This window comes from Apteryx mantelli, chromosome 1 (assembly GCF_036417845.1).
Source record: "Apteryx mantelli isolate bAptMan1 chromosome 1, bAptMan1.hap1, whole genome shotgun sequence".
In the NCBI taxonomy this organism is placed as follows: Eukaryota; Metazoa; Chordata; class Aves; order Apterygiformes; family Apterygidae; genus Apteryx; species Apteryx mantelli.
The window spans coordinates 166,683,046-166,706,408 of record NC_089978.1 but is presented as its reverse complement, the minus strand read 5'-3'; the positions used below and the strand labels follow the sequence as shown (position 1 = coordinate 166,706,408).

The window sequence follows — 23,363 nt, the reverse complement described above, 5'->3', positions numbered from 1 at the left end:
CACGCCTGGGCCAAGCAGGCAGCAGTGCCGGTGGCTGCAGCCGGCGGGGGGCAGCTAGCGTCCTCCCACGTGGCTGCTGCTGGCCTGGTGACAAGCCCTGGCCGTGGGCCAGGGCTCTGTGTGCAGGGAGGCAAACGCGAGCGTGTCAGAGGACTCGGTGAAGGAGCCTCTCCGGTTTCCTCGGGAAGCTGCTGGGCAGCGGGGAGCGCAGCCCTCCTCGCCGCGGTGCGGGGGGTGAACTCTTGCTCTCCTTCTGCCTCTCCCGCTGCCCGTCTTCCTTGTCTGCTGCTCCCTCCCTCTCTCCCTCCCTCTCTGGTGTGAAGGGTTGGGTTTTTCTTTTTTCTTTTTTTTTTTTTCCCTGTCAGGAGCTCAGTGTCTGGGAGGAAGGGGGAGAGGCAGACACACGCTGCCTGCCTGCCTGCCCGCCTCCCGGTTCCTCTCCCAGCAGCCGGGATGGGATGGACCGCAGCACTGCCGGGCAGCCCGGCTGCTCCCGCCACAGGGATGCAAGAGTCCCTCCTAAGTGAGGGAGAGGGGATGAGGGCTCTTTACTGCCGTGTGCCTGAGCTCCTGCTCTGAATTCCTGCCTGTTGGGCTATTTTTTGCCAAGAGAGGAGGGGGTGCATCCCCTCACACTTTTTTTTTTTTAATCACTTCTTTTTTTTCCTTTTTCCGCTTTGTCTTTCCCCTTTCCTTCCCTCCGCCCTTCCCTCAGCCAAACCCTCATCTCTTCTCCGCGGGGGCTTTTTTGCAGCCATGAGGCTTGTGCCGGGGGGCCCGTCTCGCGAGGGCCAGGGGGGACAGCGTGTGTAACTCACCCCTTCCTGCAGGGAGGGCTGCACAGAGCGGCGCAGGTGGCCTCTGCAAACCGGTGGACGCTTCTCGCTTGCTGCCCCGTGGGAGACAAAGCAGCCACACAGCCCTGAGCGCCAGGGTGCCCGGGATGGCAAGCCGGGGCCGTGCGCGGATGGAGAGGAGCTACATCCTTGGCATCTGCTGCCTGGTGCTCCTGGACCCAGGCCGGGTGGGCACCAGCGATCCCAGCACACGGGGCCCTGAGCCCGAGGGGCAGGTGGAGAGCAGCAATGCCAGCTGGGGCCCCACGGCCGAGGACGCAGCCACGGCACCCACCGAAGCCATGCTGGGGGGCGACCGCTGCCGCGGCTACTACGACGTCATGGGGCAGTGGGACCCACCGTTTAATTGCAATCTGGGGATCTACCAGTACTGCTGCGGGACCTGTGGGTACCGCTTCTGCTGCCAGTTCAAGCCTGGGCGGCTGGACCAGAGCGGCTGCTCCAACTATGACACCCCCAACTGGGTCAACACGGGACAGCCGCCAGCCCGGGTGGACGAGACCCCTGAGGATCCCACCCGGGACAAGACCAACATGATTGTGTACATCATCTGTGGTGTGGTGGCCATCATGGTGCTGGTAGGCATCTTCACCAAGCTGGGCCTGGAGAAGTCGCAGAGCTCCCAGGCGGAGATGACCATGTCCAGGTAAGGGGGAGGGCACCCCCTTCCTTCACCCCTGCAGTCCTCCTGCAGGACAGCTCCAGCCCCCCACTCCGGGCTCTGGGTCCCCCTTCCCCAGGGTGAGCCCCAGCTTTACCTGGGCTGCCAACGGGGCCACCACCATGCCCCTCTGGGCAATGACAGGGAGGGGGGCCAATCCCCCAGCCCAAAATGCAGAGCAAAGCTGCACAGGAGGGAGATGTAGGCTATGGCTCCTGGTCCTTTCCAGCCAGGACAGGCTGCCAGCCCCAGGAGTAGCCTGCTCAGGGACAGGGGGAAAGCGTGTCCCCCAGTTTGTTCCTAAATGACCTAGTCAGATCCCCTGAGGCTGCAAGGTCTGTCCCTTGCTAAGGAGAACCATCCACCCTGTCAGTGGGGTGGACAAAACATCACCTATTAGAAGTGGCTTTTTTTTTTCCTTCTCCCTAAATTCGTGGTTCCTGATGTGTTTTGGAGTCAGTCAATGCCTAGGACAATCCTGGACAAAAGTTGTCTTGGCTTTATCCTCATTGCCAGCATGGGGGGAGAGGAGATCGATAAGAGGCACCTGTGCAGTTTCTGCACCTCCTTGCTGCGTGTGTGTGCGTGTGTTTGTGTGCAGCACATGGGCTCGTGCATGTGCGTATCGGGGTGTTACGGAGGGCTGCAAAGCCCTCAGGGCTCGGCTCACTTCTGCCACAGGCAGAAAGTCAGGCTGCCACCCCTCTGTCCCTGCGGCCCCAGCTGTCACAGGGAAGGGCAGCAAGCCAGTGGGGCATGCAGGGGGAAAGGGCCATGCACCGCCAGGTTCCCAGCCCCTCATTTTTATCTCTCCGGGCTCCCCCCGCCTGCTCCAGCCAGCATGGCAGCTGAGCCACCCTGCTAAGCGTGGGATCAGAGGGGGGAGAAAAGGTCACGATGTCGCACATGCGTCTCCCCTTTTCTCCCCCCACCGGGGCTCCCATCCCTCCTTCCACTTTCTCCATTCCTCCCTCCTGCTTTGTCTTGTTATTAGCACATCGCCCGCTCCCCGGCTCACTCACTCATTATTCCTGACTTCAAATAAACACTTCTTGCCCCATTTCTGTTCTCCCCACTTTGCATGCACATACACGCAGCCGCCAAAATGCCATGCCGAGGCTTGTTTTTGCCTCCCCGCACTGGGTGCACCCCCTTCCCCTGCAGGGACGTCTCCCAAGTGGTACCAAGAGAAGGTTGAGTCGCAGCTCGTGGCAAAGAGATATCACGTGCCCAGCCCTTAGCATGATGCACAGCCATGGCTTGTGGGCACACAACATGCTCCGTCGCATGTCCCTGGCTTTCCAGGGGGGAGCTGGGGGTTGTCCAGTGAAACGCCATGCACCTCCCAGGCAGGCAGCATGGCCAACGCATCAGCCTCGCTCCCCACCCCAGCTGCCCTGCTGGGGCATCGGCTGCACCTGAGGAAATGATTTTACCAGGACAAACAGGGAGCTGCTCTGATTGCATCCCTGAACACAGGGGACCTCTCTTCTTCCCGCAGAGTGCCTGCCTCCCCCTTCCAACACAGGACTTGGGCAGCACCTGAGCACTGCACCCCATTCCCGGACCAGCTGTACCCTGTGCCCAGATCCGCTGCATCCCATCCCCAGATCCACTGCACCCCATCCCTGGACCTGCCACATCCCGAATCCACTGTGCCCATCCCCAGACCCAGTGCACCCCATCCCAGTTCCTCTCGACCCCATGCCCAGACGTGGTGCACCCCATGCCCAGACTGCTGTGCCCATGCCCAGGAGGAGAGGCCAGGTTCCTCTGCCTGCTCACGGGGCCACAACCAGGGGAAGGGAGGGCTGAGCTCTCCACATTTGGAGGAGGCCAGGTGCAAACTAGGTGGGGCAGGCAGTTGCAAGGCCCCCCTGAGCTGTGCAATGCTGTTTGGGGGGCTCTGTGCTCCAGTCCCCCCCTTGGGGGAGACCTGGCTTGGTGTCTGTGTCTGCGTCTCTCCCCTGTGTCGCCTGAGGAAGCTCTGGCACATTGACAGGATCAATACGGCCTCTGCCAGTCGCCGTGCTTTCTGACTCCCCTTTCATTTACCCAGCTTGTGCGGGTTTTTGCTCCTCTTCCTTGGAAGGAGACACTGCAGCTGGGAAGGGTGCAGCACTGCACACCCCCTTGCTCTTTGATCTCCCAGCCTGGAGTAAGGGGGATGGAGAACAGCCCAGCTGCCATCCTATCACATCTCACCACTCCGCTGCGGCCCCTACAAGAGGCACATCATTGCCCAAGAGGGCAGGATGCCTGGGTGCACAAAGATGTACCCCTGTGTTCAGGGCTTGCTTGCCCTTCGCCTTCACTTGTTCACCTTTCGAGGGAAGCACTGGTGCAAAGACAGGCAGGAAACTGCCTTCAGGCAGCAGCCTCATGCCTTGACCTTGGGCTTGCCTGTGGGGCCCCAAGCCCTGCACCCAGGTTGGAAACCTCTTCCTGGGTCTCCAGGAAGCACCCACTGCCTGTGGTGGGACCCCAGCAAGGAGTACTGCCCACTGCCTGGCCTGTCAGGGCTGGGGCTGCCCCACAGCCCTTTGCTGTGCCAGTGCTGGGGACTGAGAGGCCGAGGGGAAATCTTCACACTCATCTGGGTGTGATACTGGCGTGACACAAACTGGGATGGGTGCAGGAGTCTCTATATGCATGTGTGTGTGAGAGAAAGACAATTTGGCATATTGACCTGGTCACGTCAGTGCCTCGCTTTCTTGTGGGAACACAATTTCACAGCAGGACCACCAGGCATATCTCCAGGACGCTGAACCTGGCTCCACCAGCAGGTCTTGCATTTTCTCATTTCATCCACCAGATACCTGGCGGGAACATTGCTGCTGAGCAGAGGGAAACTTGTTCTCTACTTGTAGCCTTGGTTCTACCAAAGCTAAGTGTTTCCTCTTTTCTTTTCCTTCCCATTTCACTAATACAAGTCAGAACTTTCCCAATTAACAGAGCGGCAATTTATTCTGCTCCCCATAAGCATACATTCAGCTCACATGGGACTGCGCTTTGAAATGTGTGGGTCATTGCTCAACAGATCTTTTCTTCCTAGAAGCTGCAGATTTTTTGGACATGGGCATATGGAGTGGGAAAAGGAAAGTTTTTCTTGCGTGTCTTTGTGCTTTTCTCATGGGACAAAATTAGAAGCCCACCTCCGTTCATACCACGCACAGAGTAGTTGTGCCTGAGCTCTGGCCATGGGCCGCAGCATTGCACAGCTGTTGCTGGCCCGCACGGGTGATTTTTCTGAATGTCACTGCAGGAGCAGGGAGAGCAATCTCCTTTTCCCATTCCCTACCGAGTGGCTCCTTCTGCTTAAACTGAAAGCAACTCTGGCTTTGCAGGGTGATGCCATGGTCCAGGAAAGGGGATGACAGACAGCAGAGTGTTTCTCTATTGCCCCCTGAGCCCATTTGCCGCAAAATTTACTAGACCTTTTTGCACTGGAGATGGCGGAAAAGGAAAAAGTGTCCATGAATCAAAGAGGTGATGTTACATCCAACATTCCCTGTCGAAATGCATGGAGATCCATGCACAAAGGCAGACGGATGCGAGGGCAGCACAGCAGTGAAGCTGTACGGAGACTTGGGAGGCAAAGCACCAGCCCCGCACCAGCAACTGTGTCTGAGTTGGTGGGTGATGGAGGAGCCATCCCTGTTTCTGTGAGCTTTGTTCCATGGTGGTGCAGAGTTGAGCCCGTGGCCAAAAGCTGTCTCAGGACTCCTTACACCCACCCTGGGCCACTTCTCTCATAACAGGGCAAGCCATCCGTACAGCCTGCTCAAAGGCCGCGTCTCTTGCATGTAACCTGCCAGACCCTCTGTGCCCTGTATTTCGCAAGCTCCCCTTTCCGTGCCTGTAAGACTAGCACAGCTTTCTGACGCAGGCTGCACCATTGCCTCCCTCCTGGTGTAGCAGTGTGCACAGGCAGCCTGTACACCATGTTTCATCTCAGCATTACCAAGAGAGTACAAATATTTCTATCTACCTCCCTCTCCCCTGTACACCCAGACATAGCTCAGCATGGGCAATGCAACCTTGTGTTCCTCTCAGCGCTTCAGGTATGAGCTTCTCACATTGCTCCTTGAGGACTGCATCATGGCCTCAGGCCAATTTCTCATTGCACAGCTGGTTTGGTGTCCATTTCTATTTGTCCTGCTGTTTTTCTCTTGTTCCTGGGGAGTGGTCCTCATGCTCCAGGACTGTTCCTGGAGTCTTTGCTTCCAAACTTCCTAGGCTAAGGAGGAAGGTCTGCCACTTGCATGCCTTCAAATGTCGTTCTGTTCCTGGTCCCTGTAGGCTGCAAAATTCGCATACTCCACGGGTCACCTCCCATCACTTGTCTGTGTAGATGAGGGACACATCTTACAGAGGTGCTCTGGTGGAGAGGGATTCAAGCTCTGAGCTATGAAGAGCAACAAGTCTCAGAAAACCCCACCAGCTCTGCTGCTGATCCTCATGGCACTGAGAGACCTGAAGGCCCCAATCAGTTGCATCTCAGTGTCCTGCTTCACCTGAACCTGTGAGACTGGGACCATCCAGTTTGTCCTGAGACCTCCCACCCCCACCCCAGTGAGTTTTCCGAGATGTTCATGTAAGCACAGTGTGATTGGCCCCAGCACCAAACAAGGACATCCATACCCTGCTCATCTAGCTGAAAGTGAAAAAGCCCACATTAGGAAGATGGGTTCCTTCCCTTCTTCCCCACCGGCTCCTGCCCTTCCCATGGTGGCACCTCTGTCTGGAGGCCAGACTAAGGTTGTGTTCACCAGCCCTACATCCCCCATCCCGCTCCTTTCCAGACTCAGCATGGTCGACTCGGCCTTTTGTGCCTTGGAGCAGGAAGGCTTTGAGAGCTTTCTTGATCTTGCAAGATGCTTAGCCAGCCCATTCGGTGTGCCTTTGCTATGAAATAACCGATGTTCACTCCCAGTCAATATTTCACCCCTCACCCGGCACCATATTTGCCCTAAGCACAGCTTGCTCTCCCAAATCTCATTGCTGGTCATCACCAGAGCAAATGAGAAGAGGAGGCATGTGAGAGGCCTCAGGCTGCAGTGCCCCACTGCAGATGGACATCCATCTTCCCCAGCGTGGGGAGGAAATTACAAACTACTGAGCCCTGTTGGCTCAGTGCTGTCGCCATCACCAAGAGCTCCTGTCCTCAGTAGGAGGACCTTCCTTTCCACTTGTGGCCCAAACACCCCTATGGGCAGTTCTGCATGGGGCAGACCTCAGGGATCCCGGCAGACTTTCTTGGCTGCTATCATAGAAGCTGCCTACAAGCAGCAACGCAGGATTTTCTGTCTTGTGGGGGAAAAAACTGTTCAGCAGATAACATGCCTCATTCCCTCCAACAGGTGATTTTTAGACCCCCCCCCCCCACCTTAAGTCACCTCTGGCTGCTGAAAATCCCAGGGCCATCCATCAGCTCAGCTCATGTACACACAACAACTCTTCTTGCTTTGCCCAGACAGGTGGAGGCTTTTCCTGGACTTTCCATCCTGACCACCTTACATTTTCTTAAGGGAACATCTGGTGTTTCAAGGCACCTATTTCCCAGCAGGATCTAAAACTTATGCTCTTATCTTTGACTGGCCGTGCACTCAGCCAGCGGGCTACCTGTTTCTTCCTCCCTCTTCCCGTGACGGCTGCCATCCTTCTGCAGGTCCTTATGGTGGTTCCCACAAACCATTCTTCTTCCTGCTCAGATTATGCTTGGCACCCATCCTGAGCATTTGCTCAGCGTGTCCAAATCCCGTGTGAGTCAGGAACACCTGCCTGTGTTTTTCTTTAGGCCCCCAGATCTCCAGGGACATAGGGACCTCCTAGGCTACATGAATCTTTTTAGATTCACACCATGAGACCCCACAGAAAGATCTTGCATCTGTTTGATGCCTATGGGCAAGAGATCTGGGGACCTTCCAGGAAAACTGAAAGGAAAGTTTGCTCCCCAATTGCTCCCCAAACATTCCCATCCTTGAAATCTGCCAAGATGCCAAGAATATCTCAAGACTCTCTCCTGCCGGTATATAGGTGCAGCAGCCTGCCATGACATCTCTCCTAGTGGTGTGCTTCCTGGGGCTTTCACCGGTAGGCACACGGCAAAGTTTGGCCTCTAGACAAATAGGATTATGGCTGGGGTTGCCTAAGGGGGGAATGTCCATAGGGATAAGCCATCTCAGGAGAAAGAAGAGTTACATACAGGAGCCATTTATAGCCTTGTGAGAGGCAGTAGAGGCTGCTGGGACAGGGGAAAATAGTCTTGTACATGCTTCTATGGGTACTGCTAATGCCAAAGAAAGATCAGTTGGGGTTGTGTGGGCATACCTGTGCCCAGCGTGCACCTGCATAAATGTGCAGGTTGTGCCTCCCAAAGGACAGCTCTGCAGAGCAGCCTGCCTGACTTCCCCAGGCACCTGCCACCCAGGTGTGGGGCTGGGGAGGGGGGCAGTGGGCCCTGAGGACATCAGGGACAGCACTGCCCTGAGCTGTCCCACCAAGATGGTGCCACTGCCAATGCAGCAGCAAAGCCCCTTGGATGCTTGTGTTTTGCTGTAGTCCAGGCCAGGTCTCTCCGGGATATTTGGGGTCCTGAAACCCGGCCTCACTGCATGTTTGACTGCAACGGGTGTTTCTCTGGCAATGCTCCAGGCTGAGGCTGTGCTTGTGATTGATGCCCACAGTAGTAGGAAGCAACAAAGACCTAGAAAAGGTGTTTGCAGGCAATATGATGAATGCCTTGTCACATGCTGCCCCAGCTCTCTGGAAGAAGAGACCAAAATGACCCAGCTATGGGGAGGGAGGGAGACACAGGCCTCCTCCCCATTGTTACTCCCATCTGACTTCTACACGTGATGTGCTGCTGGCACCTCAGAGACCTCATACGGCAGCAATCCTCTCCCAGGAGTTTCAGCAGTGCTCGGTTGCCCTCAGCCTGGGTTGACATCATGTCTGCATGTCACCTAGTGGTCCCACCACCCCAGGGCACCCATGTGGAGGAGTGACCAGGCTGGTTGAGTGCAGCCCAGAGGGGAGCCGTGGCTGAGGGCTGCTGCGGACTGCAGCCCAAGGGGATCCCATGGGCTCCCCAGGCCTGCGGCAATGCCCCTGTGAGGGCAGCCACAGCCCTTCTCCCTGCTCCCCGCTCCCACGGCTGCACCTGTCTCCCTCCACCAAGCTCCCCTTCTCTGCTCACAGACAACAGGAGCTCTGAGCACTGCTCCCATTTCTCCCTCCTAAAGGACAAATGTGTCAGCAGGCTATTTCCTGATCTGTATTTAGCAGTCGGCATTGGCAGCAATGAGAGACCAGGGCAGGTGGTACACAAGTGAGTGGGGCAGAATTCATTTATTGTGCCACGTCTGTTCACCTGACCTGCTGAGCCAGAGCAGAATGAGACCCAGACGAACTAAAAATGTTTGTCTTGTCCTTTCCCAGCTGGCGGTAGCACTGACCAAGACAGGGTGGGTGAGGGATCAGGATTCTGGAAGATTTCAGGCCATTTAAGTGTTGTTCCTTCAAGAGAGAAGGTCTTCATGTCCCCACAGAAGGTGATGTGTGTGTCTCACCATGAACGATCCTAGGGCAGAGGTGCTTGGGGGTATAACCAAAGGTGTCTGAAGCAAACGCAGTCACCTTCTCACAGCCTTGCAATGTGCCAGTCTCCCCATGAGGAGGGACACAGCATGCCAGACTGCATCGTGTCTCTGCCAACATCATCTTGCAGTCTGCCCACCAAAGAGGCCATCCAGTTAGCCTGGAGAAAGGACCTGATGGATGGGCTGGGAGGCACCCCGTGCCCGTGGAAACAGTGGTGTTGGGCTCTAGCTGCTCTTAAGCAGCCTGCTTTCCCTTCCCAACCCTTTGCTAGCATATGCTGTTGGGCAGGGCCCCCCTCAGGATCCCAGTACACCAGGCTCTGCTGGAGTAGGACAGGTTATGGACTGGCAGCAATGTCCAGCCGGGCCAGCTCACCTCCACTACACAATGTCTTGCCCAAGTTCTGTAACCCCCTGCTGCAACTTCAGCTTTGCAAAACCACCTTGCCCTGGGTGTCCCAGCCTCTACAGAGAGAGCAGGCAGGTGTCCTGCAGTCACTGTACAGATTGATGGCCCCAGTCCCAAGCAGTATAAGATATGGGAAAAGTTTCCCCAGGAGGCAAAGGCAAAGCTCTTGTTTGGCACTGACAGCTATGTGGGAGACCAGGGTGCCAACCCCCCCCACAGCCTTAATGTGCAGTATGGTTCCACTCCTACTAAGCCTTTGCTCACCTGAAGTTGCTCTGGCTTCCCATCTCACCTCCCTGCTCAGCCAGTGGGCTGTGACCTTCTGCTCCCCCTCCAAGCACAGGAGCAAAGCATTCACTCCAGCTTGGGGCAATGTCACTTTGACTGTCACTCATTTATCTCTCTCCTCCTTTGATGGTTGCACTGTCTCCTCCTCCAATTCCTCTGACTCCCCTTGCCCATAGCTTGCAATAGCTCTCCCGTTGTGGTTTCCAGATAGGGGTCTTAAGCCACTGATCCCTCTCTCCTCTACAGGGCTCCCAAAAGTGGGTCAGACCCTGGGCTTGGGGTGGTCTGTCAGGCCCTGTTTCCCCAATCCCACAGGGTCACCTCCATTTCATGCACCTAGTAGTTCCCCCAGAATGTCTCAGGAGCACTGACCTCTGCATGCCGGTTCTTGCCAATAGAGCTATTTCTGACTTGTCACTGTCACTGCTCCAGGATTTGCCTCTTTGTTTGCTGAAGAGCTCTTGGGGCTTGCACCAAGCTAGTTTTGGGGGATCCCTGGTTAAGCTCATTGGCCTGGTCTTCCAGGCTTAGCCTGGAGAGGGCTGCACACAAGCCCAGACAAGACTTTGCCTGGGTAAGCCAGTCTTCTCCCCCATGCAAGTGGTAGCTCAGAGTGGAATCTCACTCCAGATTAGGACACCGACCTCTAGGTGCAGCCATGCGAGCTCAGCATCTGCAGTCACAGTGTGGTGGATGGAGACTGGTCCTGGCAATAGATGCCTCTACATTAGTGTTTAATTTCAGGTGAGGAGTGCAGATTTAAAGCCAGTCAGCTGATCTTCCCTGCCTACCCAACCTTGATCTGCACCCTGGAGCCATTTCAGAGCCACATACTTTTGGATGAACTAACCTGGGAGATGTGCTCCAGGAGCAGATCCAACCTTCCCCAGCCACCAAGTCTGCAGGCCATAGGACCAGGCTAGGGCTAGTCTGAAGGAAAAACCCCAAAACACGTATGGTGCAGACAACTCTGTGTCCCCTTCAGCTCTTCCTTCCTTATACCACAGGGTTTGGGGATGGGGGATGCATGCAGGGAGCTCTTTTCCTAGGGCTGGGCAGCTGACCATGATCCCAGGCCCCCGACTGCCCTGGCTGGACCTCCATGATGTGTCCAGATGGATCCCACCCCAGGTGACACCATGAAGAGCCTCCTACAGCCCCAGGCTAACAGAGCCAGCTCTTGCAGGCACGACAGCATGTGCCCATGCACCAGGGTGCAGAAAGAGCCCCATTGACCGGTCGGTCGTGGGGTGCAGCCCCATATGGGCTGCATCTGGAGCCCTTGCCTGTGGCACAGCTTGTGGCATGGGAGAGTTGGTGAGTGGGGTGTTGCTGACGCTCAGGGTCTGTGCACAGTTTCTACCTTAGCAAAATCGCTTGTTAAGAGCTGCTTTTGCTGTTATTGTTCTCGTCTGTGCTGTCAATGCTGAGGGTAGGTTTATGAAAAAAAAAAGCACCGATGGATTTATCTGGAGAGAAAGTCACAGATAAAGGATTACTTAAACAGACGCTTCATAAACAGACGCGAGGAAAAAAAAAATGGTCAAATTGCATTGAACTTCCCCGTGAAACAAGCCAGTTTGAATGCTGGGCCCTGGGGATGCTTGGAGTAGAGGCAGCAGTCTGTGGGGAGGGGGCCGGCCAGTAACATACCTCAGGGAAGGTGAGAGCTGACACGCGCCAGCTCCTCAGCGGGATGCTGCCTTGCAGCTCTTCTACCCAGACACAAGCCGGGCAGCTGCATGGACAGCTGTCAGAGGGCACCCAAGGGTGTCTGTCCCATGAAACAGTAGGGTCTCTCTTCCTGGGACTAAGCATGCCCTGGAGTTGCAGGAGGAAGAGCGATCCAGGGTGAAACAAAATCTCTACGACGGTGTGTAAGGGTGATCTGGACTGAAGTCCCCATAGCAGATCCTGGAGCATCCCAGGGTCAACAGCAGCTGCTACCTACAGCCCCAGAGTGAGCCAGAGACAGGCAGCCCAGAGCAAAACAGGGCACAGCAGCAGGAGGCATGGCCTTGGTGACAGGAGAAGCCTGACTGGGCCAAGAGAGGTGTAAATAAACCAAAGGAAGTCTTCCGAAGGCACGTGGCCACACCAGTTTAGCTCAGCAAATTATCTGCTTTATCATAGGGAAGTCTTACACTTTGAGTGCATCTGGAGACCAAAGCCAAATGGTATTCAGGTCTTTAGGAAGAGATGATTTAGGGAAAGGAAGGAGTTCTTGTACAAAGAGCAGCACTGAAATAAACTCACAGAATGGTTGAGGTTGGCAGGGAGCTCTGGAGATCGTCTCGTCCAACCCCCTGCTCAAGTAGGGTCACCTAGAGCTGGTTGCTCAGGACCATGTCTGGTCAGGTTTTGAATGTCTCCAAGGACACCACAGCTTCTCTGGGCAATGTGTTCCAGTATTTGACCACCCTCACCATTAAGTTTTTTTCTTAGACATAAGACATAAGACTTCTTACAACATAACATCATAGAAGAAGGCTGGAAACTGGTCACTGCTCGTGGGAGGAGAAAGGCTCCTACTCCTCCTGAAGACCTGAAGCTGAAGAACAGGTTTAGTGCCCTCCAGGATGAGGAGGAGATGGGCATGGCTGCCAGGGAAGTAACCGGGACAACAGACCCTGTGCCCTACCGGAACACCCGGAAAAAGCGGCGGGTGATTGTTGTGGGGGACTCCCTGCTACAGGGGACGGAGGCATCTATCTGCCGACCTGACCTCTTGTCTAGAGAGGTTTGTGGCCTGCCGGGGGCTCGTGTGAGAGATGTCATGCAAAGACTGCCAAGGCTCGTCCATTCTTCGGACTATTACCCACTGCTGCTCTTCCATGTGGGCGCCAGTGACACCAAGGGCAAACTGCAGACCATCAAGCAGGATTTCAGAGCTCTGGGGATGGTGGTCAAGGGTCTGGGAGCCCAGGTCATCTTCTCCTCAATCCTGCCAGTGAGGGGGATGGATGAGAGGAGGAGGAGACGGACTTTCCAGGTTAACGACTGGCTGCGCCGCTGGTGTTGGCAACAGGGTTTTGTTTTCTACGACCATGGGACCCTGTTTGAAGATCGACAACTGATGGCGAGAGATGGGATCCACCTCACGAGGCGGGGCACGCGGGTCTTTGCCAACAGGTTGGCCAACCTGGTAAGGAGGGCTTTAAACTAGGAAAGATGGGGGAAGGGGAGAGTTATAGTGACAGGGTAGTTGGCAAAAGACTGCTCAAGTCAGGATGCCTCCAGCAGGTGAATGCAGCCAGGGAAGTGCGCATGGGATGTGGCTATGGAGGACCCTCTTGTATCCCTCCTGGGAAACCTGCATGCTCGATCACCTCCCTGAAATGCCTGTACACCAATGCACGCAGCTTGGGGAACAAACAGGAAGAACTAGAGATGTGTGTGCGGTCGCAGGGCCATGATCTCATTGCCATTACAGAGACATGGTGGGATAGCTCGCATGACTGGAGTGCTGTCATGGATGGCTACGTGCTTTTTAGGAAAGACAGGCCAGGAAAGCGAGGTGGTGGAGTTGCTCTTTATGTGAGAGAGCAACTGGAATGTATTGAGCTGTGCCTAGGGGTGGATGAAGAGCGAGTCGAGAGCTTATGGGTAAGGATCAAAGGGCAGGCTAGCATGGGTGACACTGTTGTGGGTGTTTACTACAGGCCACCTGATCAGGATGAGGAAGTCGATGAGGCCTTCTACAGACAGCTGGAAGTAGCCTCACAATCCCAGGCCCTGGTTCTCATGGGGGACTTCAACCACCCCGATATCTGCTGGAAAGACAACACAGCTAGGCACAAACAGTCCTGGAGATTCCTGCAGAGCATTGGTGACAACTTCTTGACCCAGGTGGTGGAGGAGCCAACAAGGAGAGGTGTGCTGCTGGACCTCGTACTAACAAATGAAGAAGGACTGGTGGAAGATGTGAAGGTTGGGGGCTGCCTTGGCTGCAGTGACCATGAGATGGTGGAGTTCAGGATCCTGCAAGGAGGCAGCAGGGCACCAAGTAGGATCGCAACCCTGGATTTGAGGAGAGCAAACTTTGGCCTCTTCAGGGACCTACTTGGAGGAATCCCATGGGTGAGGGCCCTGGAAGGAAGGAGTGTTCAAGAGAGTTGGTTAATATTCAAACATCACTTCCTCCAGGCTCAAGAGCGGTGCATCCCTATGAGTAGGAAGTCAAGCAAAGGAGGTAGGAGACCTGCATGGATGAGCAAGGAGCTCCTGGCAAAACTCAACCAGAAGAAGGAAGTATACAGAAAGTGGAAAGGGAGACAGGCCACTTGGGAGGAATATAGGAATGTTGTCAGAGTATGCAGGGATGCGACGAGGAAGGCTAAGGCCCGTTTGGAATTAAATCTGGCAAGAGATGTCAAGGACAACAAGAAGGGCTTCTTCAAATACATCAGCAGCAAGAGGAAGACTAGGGAAAATGTGGGCCCACTGCTGAATGGGGTGGGTGCCCTGGTGACGAAGGATGCAGAGAAGGCAGAGTTACTGAATGCCTTCTTTGCTTCAGTCTTTACTGGTCAGGCCAGCCCTCAGGAACCCCAGACCCTGGAGGCAAGAGAGAAAGTCTGGAGAGAGGAAGACTTTCCCTTGGTGGAGGAGGAGTGGGTTAGAGATCATTTAAGCAAACTTGACACCCACAAATCCATGGGCCCTGATGGGATGCACCCACGAGTGCTGAGGGAGCTGGCGGATGTTATTGCTAAGCCACTCTCCATCATCTTTGAAAGGTCATGGAGAACAGGAGAGGTGCCCGAGGACTGGAAGAAAGCCAATGTCACCCCAGTCTTCAAAAAGGGCAAGAAGGAGGACCCAGGGAACTACAGGCCAGTCAGCCTCACCTCCATCCCTGGAAAGGTGATGGAGCAGATCATCCTGGAAGCCATCTCCACGCATGTGGAGGAAAAGAAGGTGATCAGGAGTAGTCAGCATGGCTTCACCAAGGGGAAATCATGCCTAACCAATCTGATAGCCTTCTATGATGGAATGACTGGCTGGGTAGATGAGGGGAGAGCAGTGGATGTTGTCTACCTAGACTTCAGCAAGGCTTTTGACACTGTCTCCCATAGCATCCTCATAGACAAGCTCAGGAAGTGTGGGTTAGATGAGTGGACAGTGAGGTGGATTGAGACCTGGCTGAATGGCAGAGCTCAGAGAGTTGTGATCAGTGGCACAGAGTCTAGTTGGAGGCCTGTAGCTAGCGGTGTCCCCCAGGGGTCAGTACTGGGTCCAGTCTTGTTCAACTTCTTCATCAATGACCTGGATGAAGGCACAGAGTGCACACTCAGCAAGTTTGCTGATGATACAAAACTGGGAGGAGTGGCCGATACGCCAGAGGGCTGTGCTGCCATTCAAAGAGACTTGGACAGGCTGGAGAGGTGGGCAGAGAGGAACCTCATGAAATTCAACAAAGGGAAGTGCAGGGTCCTGCACCTGGGGAGGAATAACCCCATGCACCAGTACAGGCTGGGGGTTGACCTGCTGGAAAGCAGCTCTGCTGAGAAGGACCTGGGAGTGCTGGTGGACACCAAGTTAAGTATGAGGCAGCAATGTGCCCTTGTGGCCAAGAAGGCCAATGGTATCCTGGGCTGCATCAGAAAGAGTGTTGCCAGCAGGTCGAGGGAAGTGATTCTCCCCCTCTACTCAGTCCTGGTGAGGCCACATCTGGAGTACTGCGTCCAGTTCTGGGCTCCCCAGTACAAGAGGGATGTGGCACTACTGGAGCAAGTCCAGCGAAGGGCCACAAAGATGATTAGGGGACTGGAGCATCTCTCTTATGAGGAAAGGCTGAGAGAGCTGGGCCTGTTTAGCTTGGAGAAGAGAAGGCTGAGAGGAGATCTTATCAATGTGTACAAGTATCTGAAGGGAGGGTGTCGAGAGGATGGGGCCAGACTCTTTTCAGTGGTGCCGAGCGACAGGACGCGAGGCAATGGGCACAAACTGAAACACAGACACTTCCATCTCAACATGAGGAAAAACTTTTTCACTGTGAGGGTGACAGAGCACTGGAACAAGTTGCCCCGAGAGGTGGTGGAGTCTCCTTCTCTGGAGATATTCAAAAGCCGCCTGGATGCAATCCTGTGCAATGTGCTCTAGGTGACCCTGCTTGAGCAGGGGGGTTGGACTAGATGATCTCCAGAGGTCCCTTCCAACCTCAGTGATTCTGTGATTCTGTGATTCTGTGATTCTTATGTCTAAGAAGAATTTCCTGTATTTGAATTTATGCCCATTGCCTTGCATTCTGTCACTGGGCATCTCTGAGAAGAGTCTGGTTCTATCTCCTTTCCTTCTCCCATCAGGTATTTATACACATTGATAAAATCCCCCTGAGCCTTCCTTTCTCCTGGCTGAACAATCCCAGCTCTCTCAGCCTCTCCCCCATGGAAAATTCTCCAGTTCTTTAATCATCTTTGTGGCCTTCACTGGACTCTCTCTAGTATGTCTACAACTGTCTTGTACTGAGGAGCCTAGAACTGGACCCAGAACTCCAGCTATGGCCTCACCAGGACTGAGTAGAGAGGAGGGATCACCTCCCTTGACCTGCTAGCAGTACTCTGCCTAATGCAGCCCAGGATGCTGTTGGCCCTCTTTGGCACAAGGGCACACTGCTGGTTCATGTGCAACTTGTTGTCCACTAGGACCCCCAGGTCCTTCTCTGCAGAGCTGCTTTCCAGCTGGTCAGCCCCCAGCCTGTACTGCTGCATGGCGTTATTCCTCCCCAGGTGCAGGACTTTGCATTTTCCTTTTGCTGAACTATATGAGGCATTTGGCCCATTTTGAGATTCAAGGGGGACCTGTTCATCAAAGCTTCCCCAGAATGCTGGAAAAGAAATACAAAGTGAATGATCTTCCCTTGCAACTTTCCAGAGGCTGCTCTTACTATTGCCCTGTGATGTTCACTGATTGCAGCCAAAATGGAAGGTATAATGTCATGGGAACAGTCCTCCAATAATCCTGGCTGGGGCTTCAAGGCAATCTCAGAGGCACTGCCCCATCCCACACACCACATCCCTGGCTTCACATGGTGCATCCTGAGGCAGGACTTTGTGAGCTGGATGACAGAAACAGGAGCTCAAAGAGGTGGATAAAGCGAGCCAAACTCATGGCTACTTGACAAGGAAGATTCTCAAATCTTATATATAAGAAAGTCCTAGCCAGCACCAAAGCATGACACATTGACAGCAGGTCACATAAGGGGCTGTAGGATCTGGTCACCCAGATTGCAAGCTCCACATCCTCTGGTGCTGTTTCTCACCCTCATTTTGCATCAGGCCATCCAGTGTGTTGCAGGGCAGTGCACGCACCTGCCCCGCAGGAGGGTCAGGTTGTCCTGCTATGCAGCTGTTGGAGGGAGATGTGAGCTCTCTGCTTGGAGGTTTTGGGTGCCTATCTCTGTGGGAGATGAGGAAAGGCCGGGGCAGAGAGAAGAGGGGCACAAGGTCTGTAGTAAGCGAGGAGCACGGATGAGGCTTTTCAGGAAAGGTGAGATCAGACTAGGATGTGGATGAATCAGACCATTCTTTTTCACTTGACTCTGCAGAAAGCCCTTTGGTTGCTCATTGTTTTACTGGGTGAAAGTCTTGGTGGACGAGTGATCTTGCTGCTCTAGACCAGACTGTGACAGATCCCACTCCAGGAAAAAGGTGCTAAACCTAGTCTAAGAGTCACCCCATGTCCCTGAGACAAGTGTTTGTGGAGAACAGGATGCAGGGGGAGGAGAAGGGGGTGGGCATGCAAGGTCAGTGTGGTCAACTCGTGTCGCCTTGGAGTGACTAGAAAAAGTGATACACCTAACATCATTGGCAGCAGCTGAAGGCACATCAGCCCAGGCAGGGCTGAGGGGAGGAAACCTCCACATTTCTGCAAAAAGTAAGGAAAAAACTTTGCAGGGAGACAGAGCCTGAGTTACTTGTGCCAGGGATCCCATAGGAGCACAGGAGCCAGGGCTTTCTCCTGGTAGCCCTGTGCAGGTCTAACAGGCCCATACCCAGCCTTTTCACGATATTTAGTGTCTGTTTATCTTGTGAATGGAAGCTACAATTATTTCACCCTTTTCTAACTCTTTTCCTGTTCTACTACATAATCTCAGATAGAGATTTTAGTCAGACAAGACCTTCGGGGGAATCTCAGGTCCATCCCCTGTTCAGAGCAGGGCTCACTTCAAAGCTAGATGAGGTTGCTCTGGGCCTTGCCTGGGTGAATTTTGAGTATCTCCAAGGATGCAGATCCCTTAGATGCTTTGGGCCCTTCTGCCATGTCTGACCACACTCACGGAGAAGAGTTTTCCTTATTTCTAGCCAGAATTAGTCCAGCTTGCATCTGGCAACCTTTGCTCTGTCACAGTGCACCTCTGAGAAGGTCCTGGCTTCATCTCCTCTATAGCCCCCATTACAGCAGCTGAGAGCAGCAATTACCCACCTCAGCCTCCTTGTCTCTGGCCCAGCCAGCCCAGCTCCCTCAGCCTCTCCTCAAGCACTGTGTCCCCAACCCTTTTGGTGGGCCTCCACGGGGCTTGCCCCAGCTTGGTGACATGTCTCTCGTCCTGGGAGAGCCAAAGCCAGGCACTGCTCCAGATGCGGTTTTTGACTGCTCCAGAGCAATGAGCTGACATATATAACAAGTCAGGATTATTCACCTTCCTTCCCAATATGCATCAATTTACATTTATCCACACTGAGTTTAATCTGCTGTTTTATCGTCCGGTCACTTGATATCGTGAGCTCCTTCTGCAGCTCTTTTAGTGTGCCCATATAAACTAGCCAGAGTGTTTGACATGAAAGGCATGCTGACAGGGATCCTGGGGATTAGAGAGACAGCAAAAGCCCTAACTGGACTCTCTCTGCTTTCCTAAGCATCCTTGATAGCACAAGGCTGGTCTTTATAGTATAAATTGTGGGTTTCTTTCATGCTAATTCCAATGCAAATAGAATCATTGTTTCCTACCCTGGGACTCGCTGTAGAGGGCCACAACAATGTGTGCGCGCGCCTTGCGCTGGGACTGCCTGTGCACCACAGTATTACTGCAGTGTCTCCAGCCATGAACGTTAAAAGAAACAGCACTTTATCTTATGTAATGGTGTTTAATGTTTAATGCTATTACTTATAAAGAGGGCATTACAAATGGATAGCGCATGCGCAAGAGGCCACCGTTAGTTCATTCTCCCCAAAGAGGCACAAGCAGTGGCTCTAATCTGTTCCCCTGGGTTTTCTCCACTTTGAAATAATTCAAGCGAAGGTGTAGCCACCTCTCCCCTCATTCCACCAGGCTCACGCTCTGGGGAAATATCCCTGAGGTGTACCTTGAGTTGACGTCAGTTCAGTTTTTCTCCGACTCTTTCTGTTTTGCCCCTTGTAGCCCACTCCAAGCAATGCATCTCCCTCGCTGGCTTTACACCGTGAAGCTCTTGGCCCCAGGAGGGTTCAGCCTGAGCCAAACCTTAATTTGCTGCCAGGGAGGTACTCTAGCCTTTTTGCGATAGCTGGGTTGTGAGTGTGTGTGTGTATTAATCGCCATCGGTGATGATTTCCTAACCACAAGCTACACAGCTCTCCCTCCAAAGCCTAAAAAAAAGCCCTTCCTGGGTGAACCAGAGATGGGAGGAAAAGGATGGGTAAAGGCAGGCTGGATTCAGCTTGGGATTTGCATTTGGGTTCTTGGCAAAAATGTGGCTTCTTTGGCCACTGCTGCTCAGTTTGGGCCAGGGACTATGGAGAGACCTGGAGTAGCAGGAGACATGAGGGACCTGGGGAGGTCCCTGAGGCAACCAGCGCAGGGAGGTGTGGGCCCGGGGGCGAGCGCTGGGTCTGTGCTGAGCCCACGGGGCCGGGCAGCGCCATGATCACCCTTCACACCTTCCCCAGGACACTGACGGACCTGCTGAAGCAGCCAGGCCTTGGCCCCTTGGAGCAGCTCGACGGCCACATGGGCAGCCTCCAGGTGCAGGTGGGCGAGGGGCTTGGCCGCCCGCCCCCCAGGAATGGCACAGGTAAGCTGGCACCTCCCCAGCCCCTTCCCCACCCCACTCGCCTGCCTGCGAGGATGGGAGAGCCTGCCGAGAGTGACCTGCTTTAACCCAGCACAAGCCAGGGCAGGGGCAGCTGAGGCAACCGGGCTCCCGTTTCCTCAGCCTCCCTTCCTCCCACTGCCTGCCCACCTTTCTCTCCCCAGACAAGCTGCACCTGAATAACGCCATGGTCAACAACCCCATCGGGGGGCACCCAATGGGGCTGCCGCTGGCCCACGGCAGCCGCCTGCCACTGGCAAGCAGCGTGCCACTGCAGGCCCCTGACTACACCAAGTATGCCACGCTCAAGGCCGTGGGTAAGTGCCGCTGCCGTGCAGGCCCGGGGCCCAGCCGGGGAGGCAGGAGCTCCCCCACTGAGGCACAGGGCTGCTCGCTGCGCTGAGCCGGAGCGGAGCTCAGTGCCAGTCGGGGATGGGGTCAGGGGGCACCCTGGGATCCCATGGGAGGGGGGGAGGGGGGCCCCAAGTGGGGCCGGGGCTGGCCAAGCCAGGACGGGGCTGGGCGCTGGGTGGGCGCAAGGTGGCCAAGCACTGCGGCAGGCAGCTGGGGCGCAGGCTGCATGCTCCCAACACGGGGCCTGCAGAGCTGCCGACGCCCAGGACCCCCTGCACCCACCACGCACCCCCGGCCAATCAAGGGCCAGGATCCCTGAGCACCCACAGCAGTTCTCAGCCAATTAGGGACCAGGATCCTCCCCCCACACACACACTCACAGCACTCCCCAGCCAATCAGGGGCCAGGATCCCCCAGCACCCCCCCCCCTCACTCTCCCAGCCAATCAGGGGCCATGATGCCCCACCACCACCCGCCAGCACCCACAGCACTCCCCCAGCCAATTAGCAGCCAGGATTCTTCCAAGGACCCATAGCACTCCTCTGGCCAGTCAGGGCCCTGGATCCCCCCCCCCCCCCCCCAGCACACACCACACTCCCCCAGCCAATCAGGGACCAGAATTCCTCCAGGGACCCCCATCCCCCCCCAAGCACTCCACCAGCCAATCATGGCCCCGGATTCCCCTAGCACCCACAGCACTCCCCCAGCTAATCAGGGGCCAAGATTCACCCAGCACCTAAAACATTCCCCAGACAATCAGGGTCCAAGATCCCCCAGCACCTTCCTCCACCCGTCAGGGCCCTACTGCCCCCCCTGTTCTGCCCTATGGGACCCTGCTTGCCCCCCAGCCGCCCCTGCCCCACAGGGTCCCCAGCCTCGGTGCATGCAGCAGGGAGGTGGCAGCAGCACCACTCTGGGGCGCAGCCCCCCCGGGGACCGCAGCCCCACCGGGGGCAGCCGAACCTGCCACAGGGTGACGCCCCGTCCCGCCGTCCCCCGCCCCGTGTCCCTGCAGAGAGCGCCCCGGAGGACTTCTACAAGCGCTTCCCTGCGGTGGAGCTGCCCCCCGCCGGCACCCTCCCCTTCCCCGCCGGGGGGCTGCACCCAGCAGAGGGGCCGGCCCTGCCGGAGGGCTGCCCCCTGGGGCAGGGGGTGCCGGGCCCCAAAGCCAAGGGGACGAAAGCCGGCCCCCCACCACTGCTGGCCAGCCCGGCCTTCAAAGGGGGCTGGGAGGGGGGCGTCCTCACCGGCCCCCGGCCTGAGGGTCGCCGCCAGGGCTACGCCGCCATGCGACCCTTCAGCACCGAGAAGCTGCCCGAGGTCTTCGGCCCCGCAACGCCCCACTACGCCCAGCCCCAGAGGCACCTCTCCACCAACAGCAAGACCGAGGTCACCGTCTAAGCAGAGGGGGAGGCGACGCCAACCCTCTTTCTCCAGTTTAGGCCACGGCACCGGCAGAGGGGCCCAACGGCCCGGCCCGGCCCGGCCCAGCAGCGCCAGCTCAGGGGCCGCTTGGTTGCGGCGGCCGGCCCCAGCGGCGAGGGAGCTGCGCCGCGGGACAGGTTTCCTCCCGAGCGAGCGTGGCCGGCATGCACTCTGCCTTGTGGGACGGCCACCTCCAGCACACCCGCCCCGGCAGCGGCCGCTGCAGGGGCCAGGGACGCCCCACGGCACGGCCGTGGCAGGAGCCCGGCTCTCGCCCGGGAAGGCCGCACGGCACCGTCATGACCCGCCACGAGAAACTCGTTGCGAATGTCCTTGCCCCTTCCCTCTTTCTCTCTGGGTGGTTCTTCGGTGAGGACATAAAATCAGAATTAAGGAAAGTATAAATACACTCGATGTGGGTCAGCTGTCAAGGGCTCGAGACGCGATTTACATGTCTCCCTTCATTCTTGCTCGGCTCCCTCCTGTTGTTTCTTGAACTAACACCGCCCACCCCGACTCAGGGTGGGATGGAGATTTTTTGTCTTTCCCTTATATGAATGTTTCAAATTACGGTCTTAACAAATCTGTATTTGTTGTTGTGTTTACAGAGGGTTACAGCAGAGGCTGCCCTTCAAGGCTGGAGAGTAGCAAAATGATGTAGGCCCTACATAAACTGTGACTGCTAGCAAAGGCATGGCCATGGGGAAACGCGTTATTTTTCCTTTCTCTGGGACGTGGGCTGCCAGCTCGGCCCCTCAAGGCTGCTCCCACTCAGGTCCTTGGGTACCGCCACCAAGGAGGGGCAGCAGGCTGGGTTTGTCCCCCTCCACAGCCTCTCACCTGGGCAATGAGTTTCACCCGTTCTCTGTCCCCCACAGGCTGAGCCCAGGGCACAGCGCCAGAGCAGGGTGTTGCTTGCAGGGTGGGAGATTGCAGCCGCCTGCACGACAGGGTCTCGCTGTGGGGGACCTCCCACCAGGGCCAGCACTGCAGCCTGAGCCCTGTCAGTCTTCCTCGAGGAGGCCACGGTGGCCTGTGGGGTTGCAGAGAGAGGATGGGGTGGCCCCCCTCACCCCCAGGAGCGCAGCTGAGGGGGCTCCTGCACACAGCATCGGGGATGAGGCTGCCACCCAGCCTGGCGCAACCCAGGTCACTAGGGGTTGCCGTGCCCTGCGCCCCATGATACCTGCACTGCCCCCAGGCAGGCAAGGGAAAAGGACTCTTTGGGCCTCCCTGACCTCCGAGGGAGGCTGCGATGGGCTGAGTGCGCCTCAGGGAAATCGGGGGTCAGGCCTTGCATCCCCACCCTGCTCCAACACAGGAGGGGCAGCAAAGCCTGCGCCCAGCTCCCCGGCCCCACGCCCAGAGCTGGGGTCCTGATGCCCAGCAAGGGCTGGTACTGCTCCCAGAGGACCCCAGGGACCCTGCATGGAGGAGGCAGCACCAGCCTGGCCAGCGTGCCCTGCCTGCCCCGAAAGGGGAAGGCAGAGCCTCGCCACCCTGTCGCCAGGCAGCTGGTGCCGCCCTGTGGCCACAGCGCGACAGGGACCAGGGGGCACCCGGTCCCGCATGCAGCTCCGGGAAGGGCCCAGACCCGTGAGCAGAGAGAGGGGAAGGGGACATGCTGTATGGGGACTATTTAGGAAAAGGAGGCAGCCCTTTCCCCGCCCCAGGTAAGAGGGGCCCAAAGGCCCTGGTGCAGCCCCATTGAGAGGGGAGACGTGGGCTCACTGTGCAGTGCACACAGGCCCC

The 23,363-nt window shown here is 56.3% G+C and overlaps 1 protein-coding gene across 1 annotated transcript; it reads left to right on the top strand.

Annotated features, from left to right (window-relative positions):
• Positions 1-883: 883 nt before the first annotated feature.
• SHISA8 (shisa family member 8) lies at positions 884-21,716 on the top strand. The gene is made up of 4 exons (XM_067296385.1): positions 884-1,503; positions 19,690-19,814; positions 19,997-20,149; positions 21,202-21,716. The coding sequence occupies exons 1-4, from the start codon at positions 944-946 to the stop codon at positions 21,585-21,587; spliced, it is 1,224 nt and encodes a 407-aa protein (XP_067152486.1). The 5' UTR covers positions 884-943; the 3' UTR covers positions 21,588-21,716.
• The last annotated feature ends 1,647 nt before the right edge of the window (positions 21,717-23,363 follow it).

Excerpts from the sequence above, each read along its gene's own strand:
- SHISA8 (XM_067296385.1), top strand. The coding sequence starts at position 944 with ATGGCAAGCCGGGGCCGTGCGCGGATGGAGAGGAGCTACATCCTTGGC. Across the intron at positions 19,815-19,996 it reads GCCCCCCAGGAATGGCACAG|ACAAGCTGCACCTGAATAAC; the intron begins GTAAGCTGGCAC and ends TTCTCTCCCCAG. Across the intron at positions 20,150-21,201 it reads TGCCACGCTCAAGGCCGTGG|AGAGCGCCCCGGAGGACTTC; the intron begins GTAAGTGCCGCT and ends GTGTCCCTGCAG.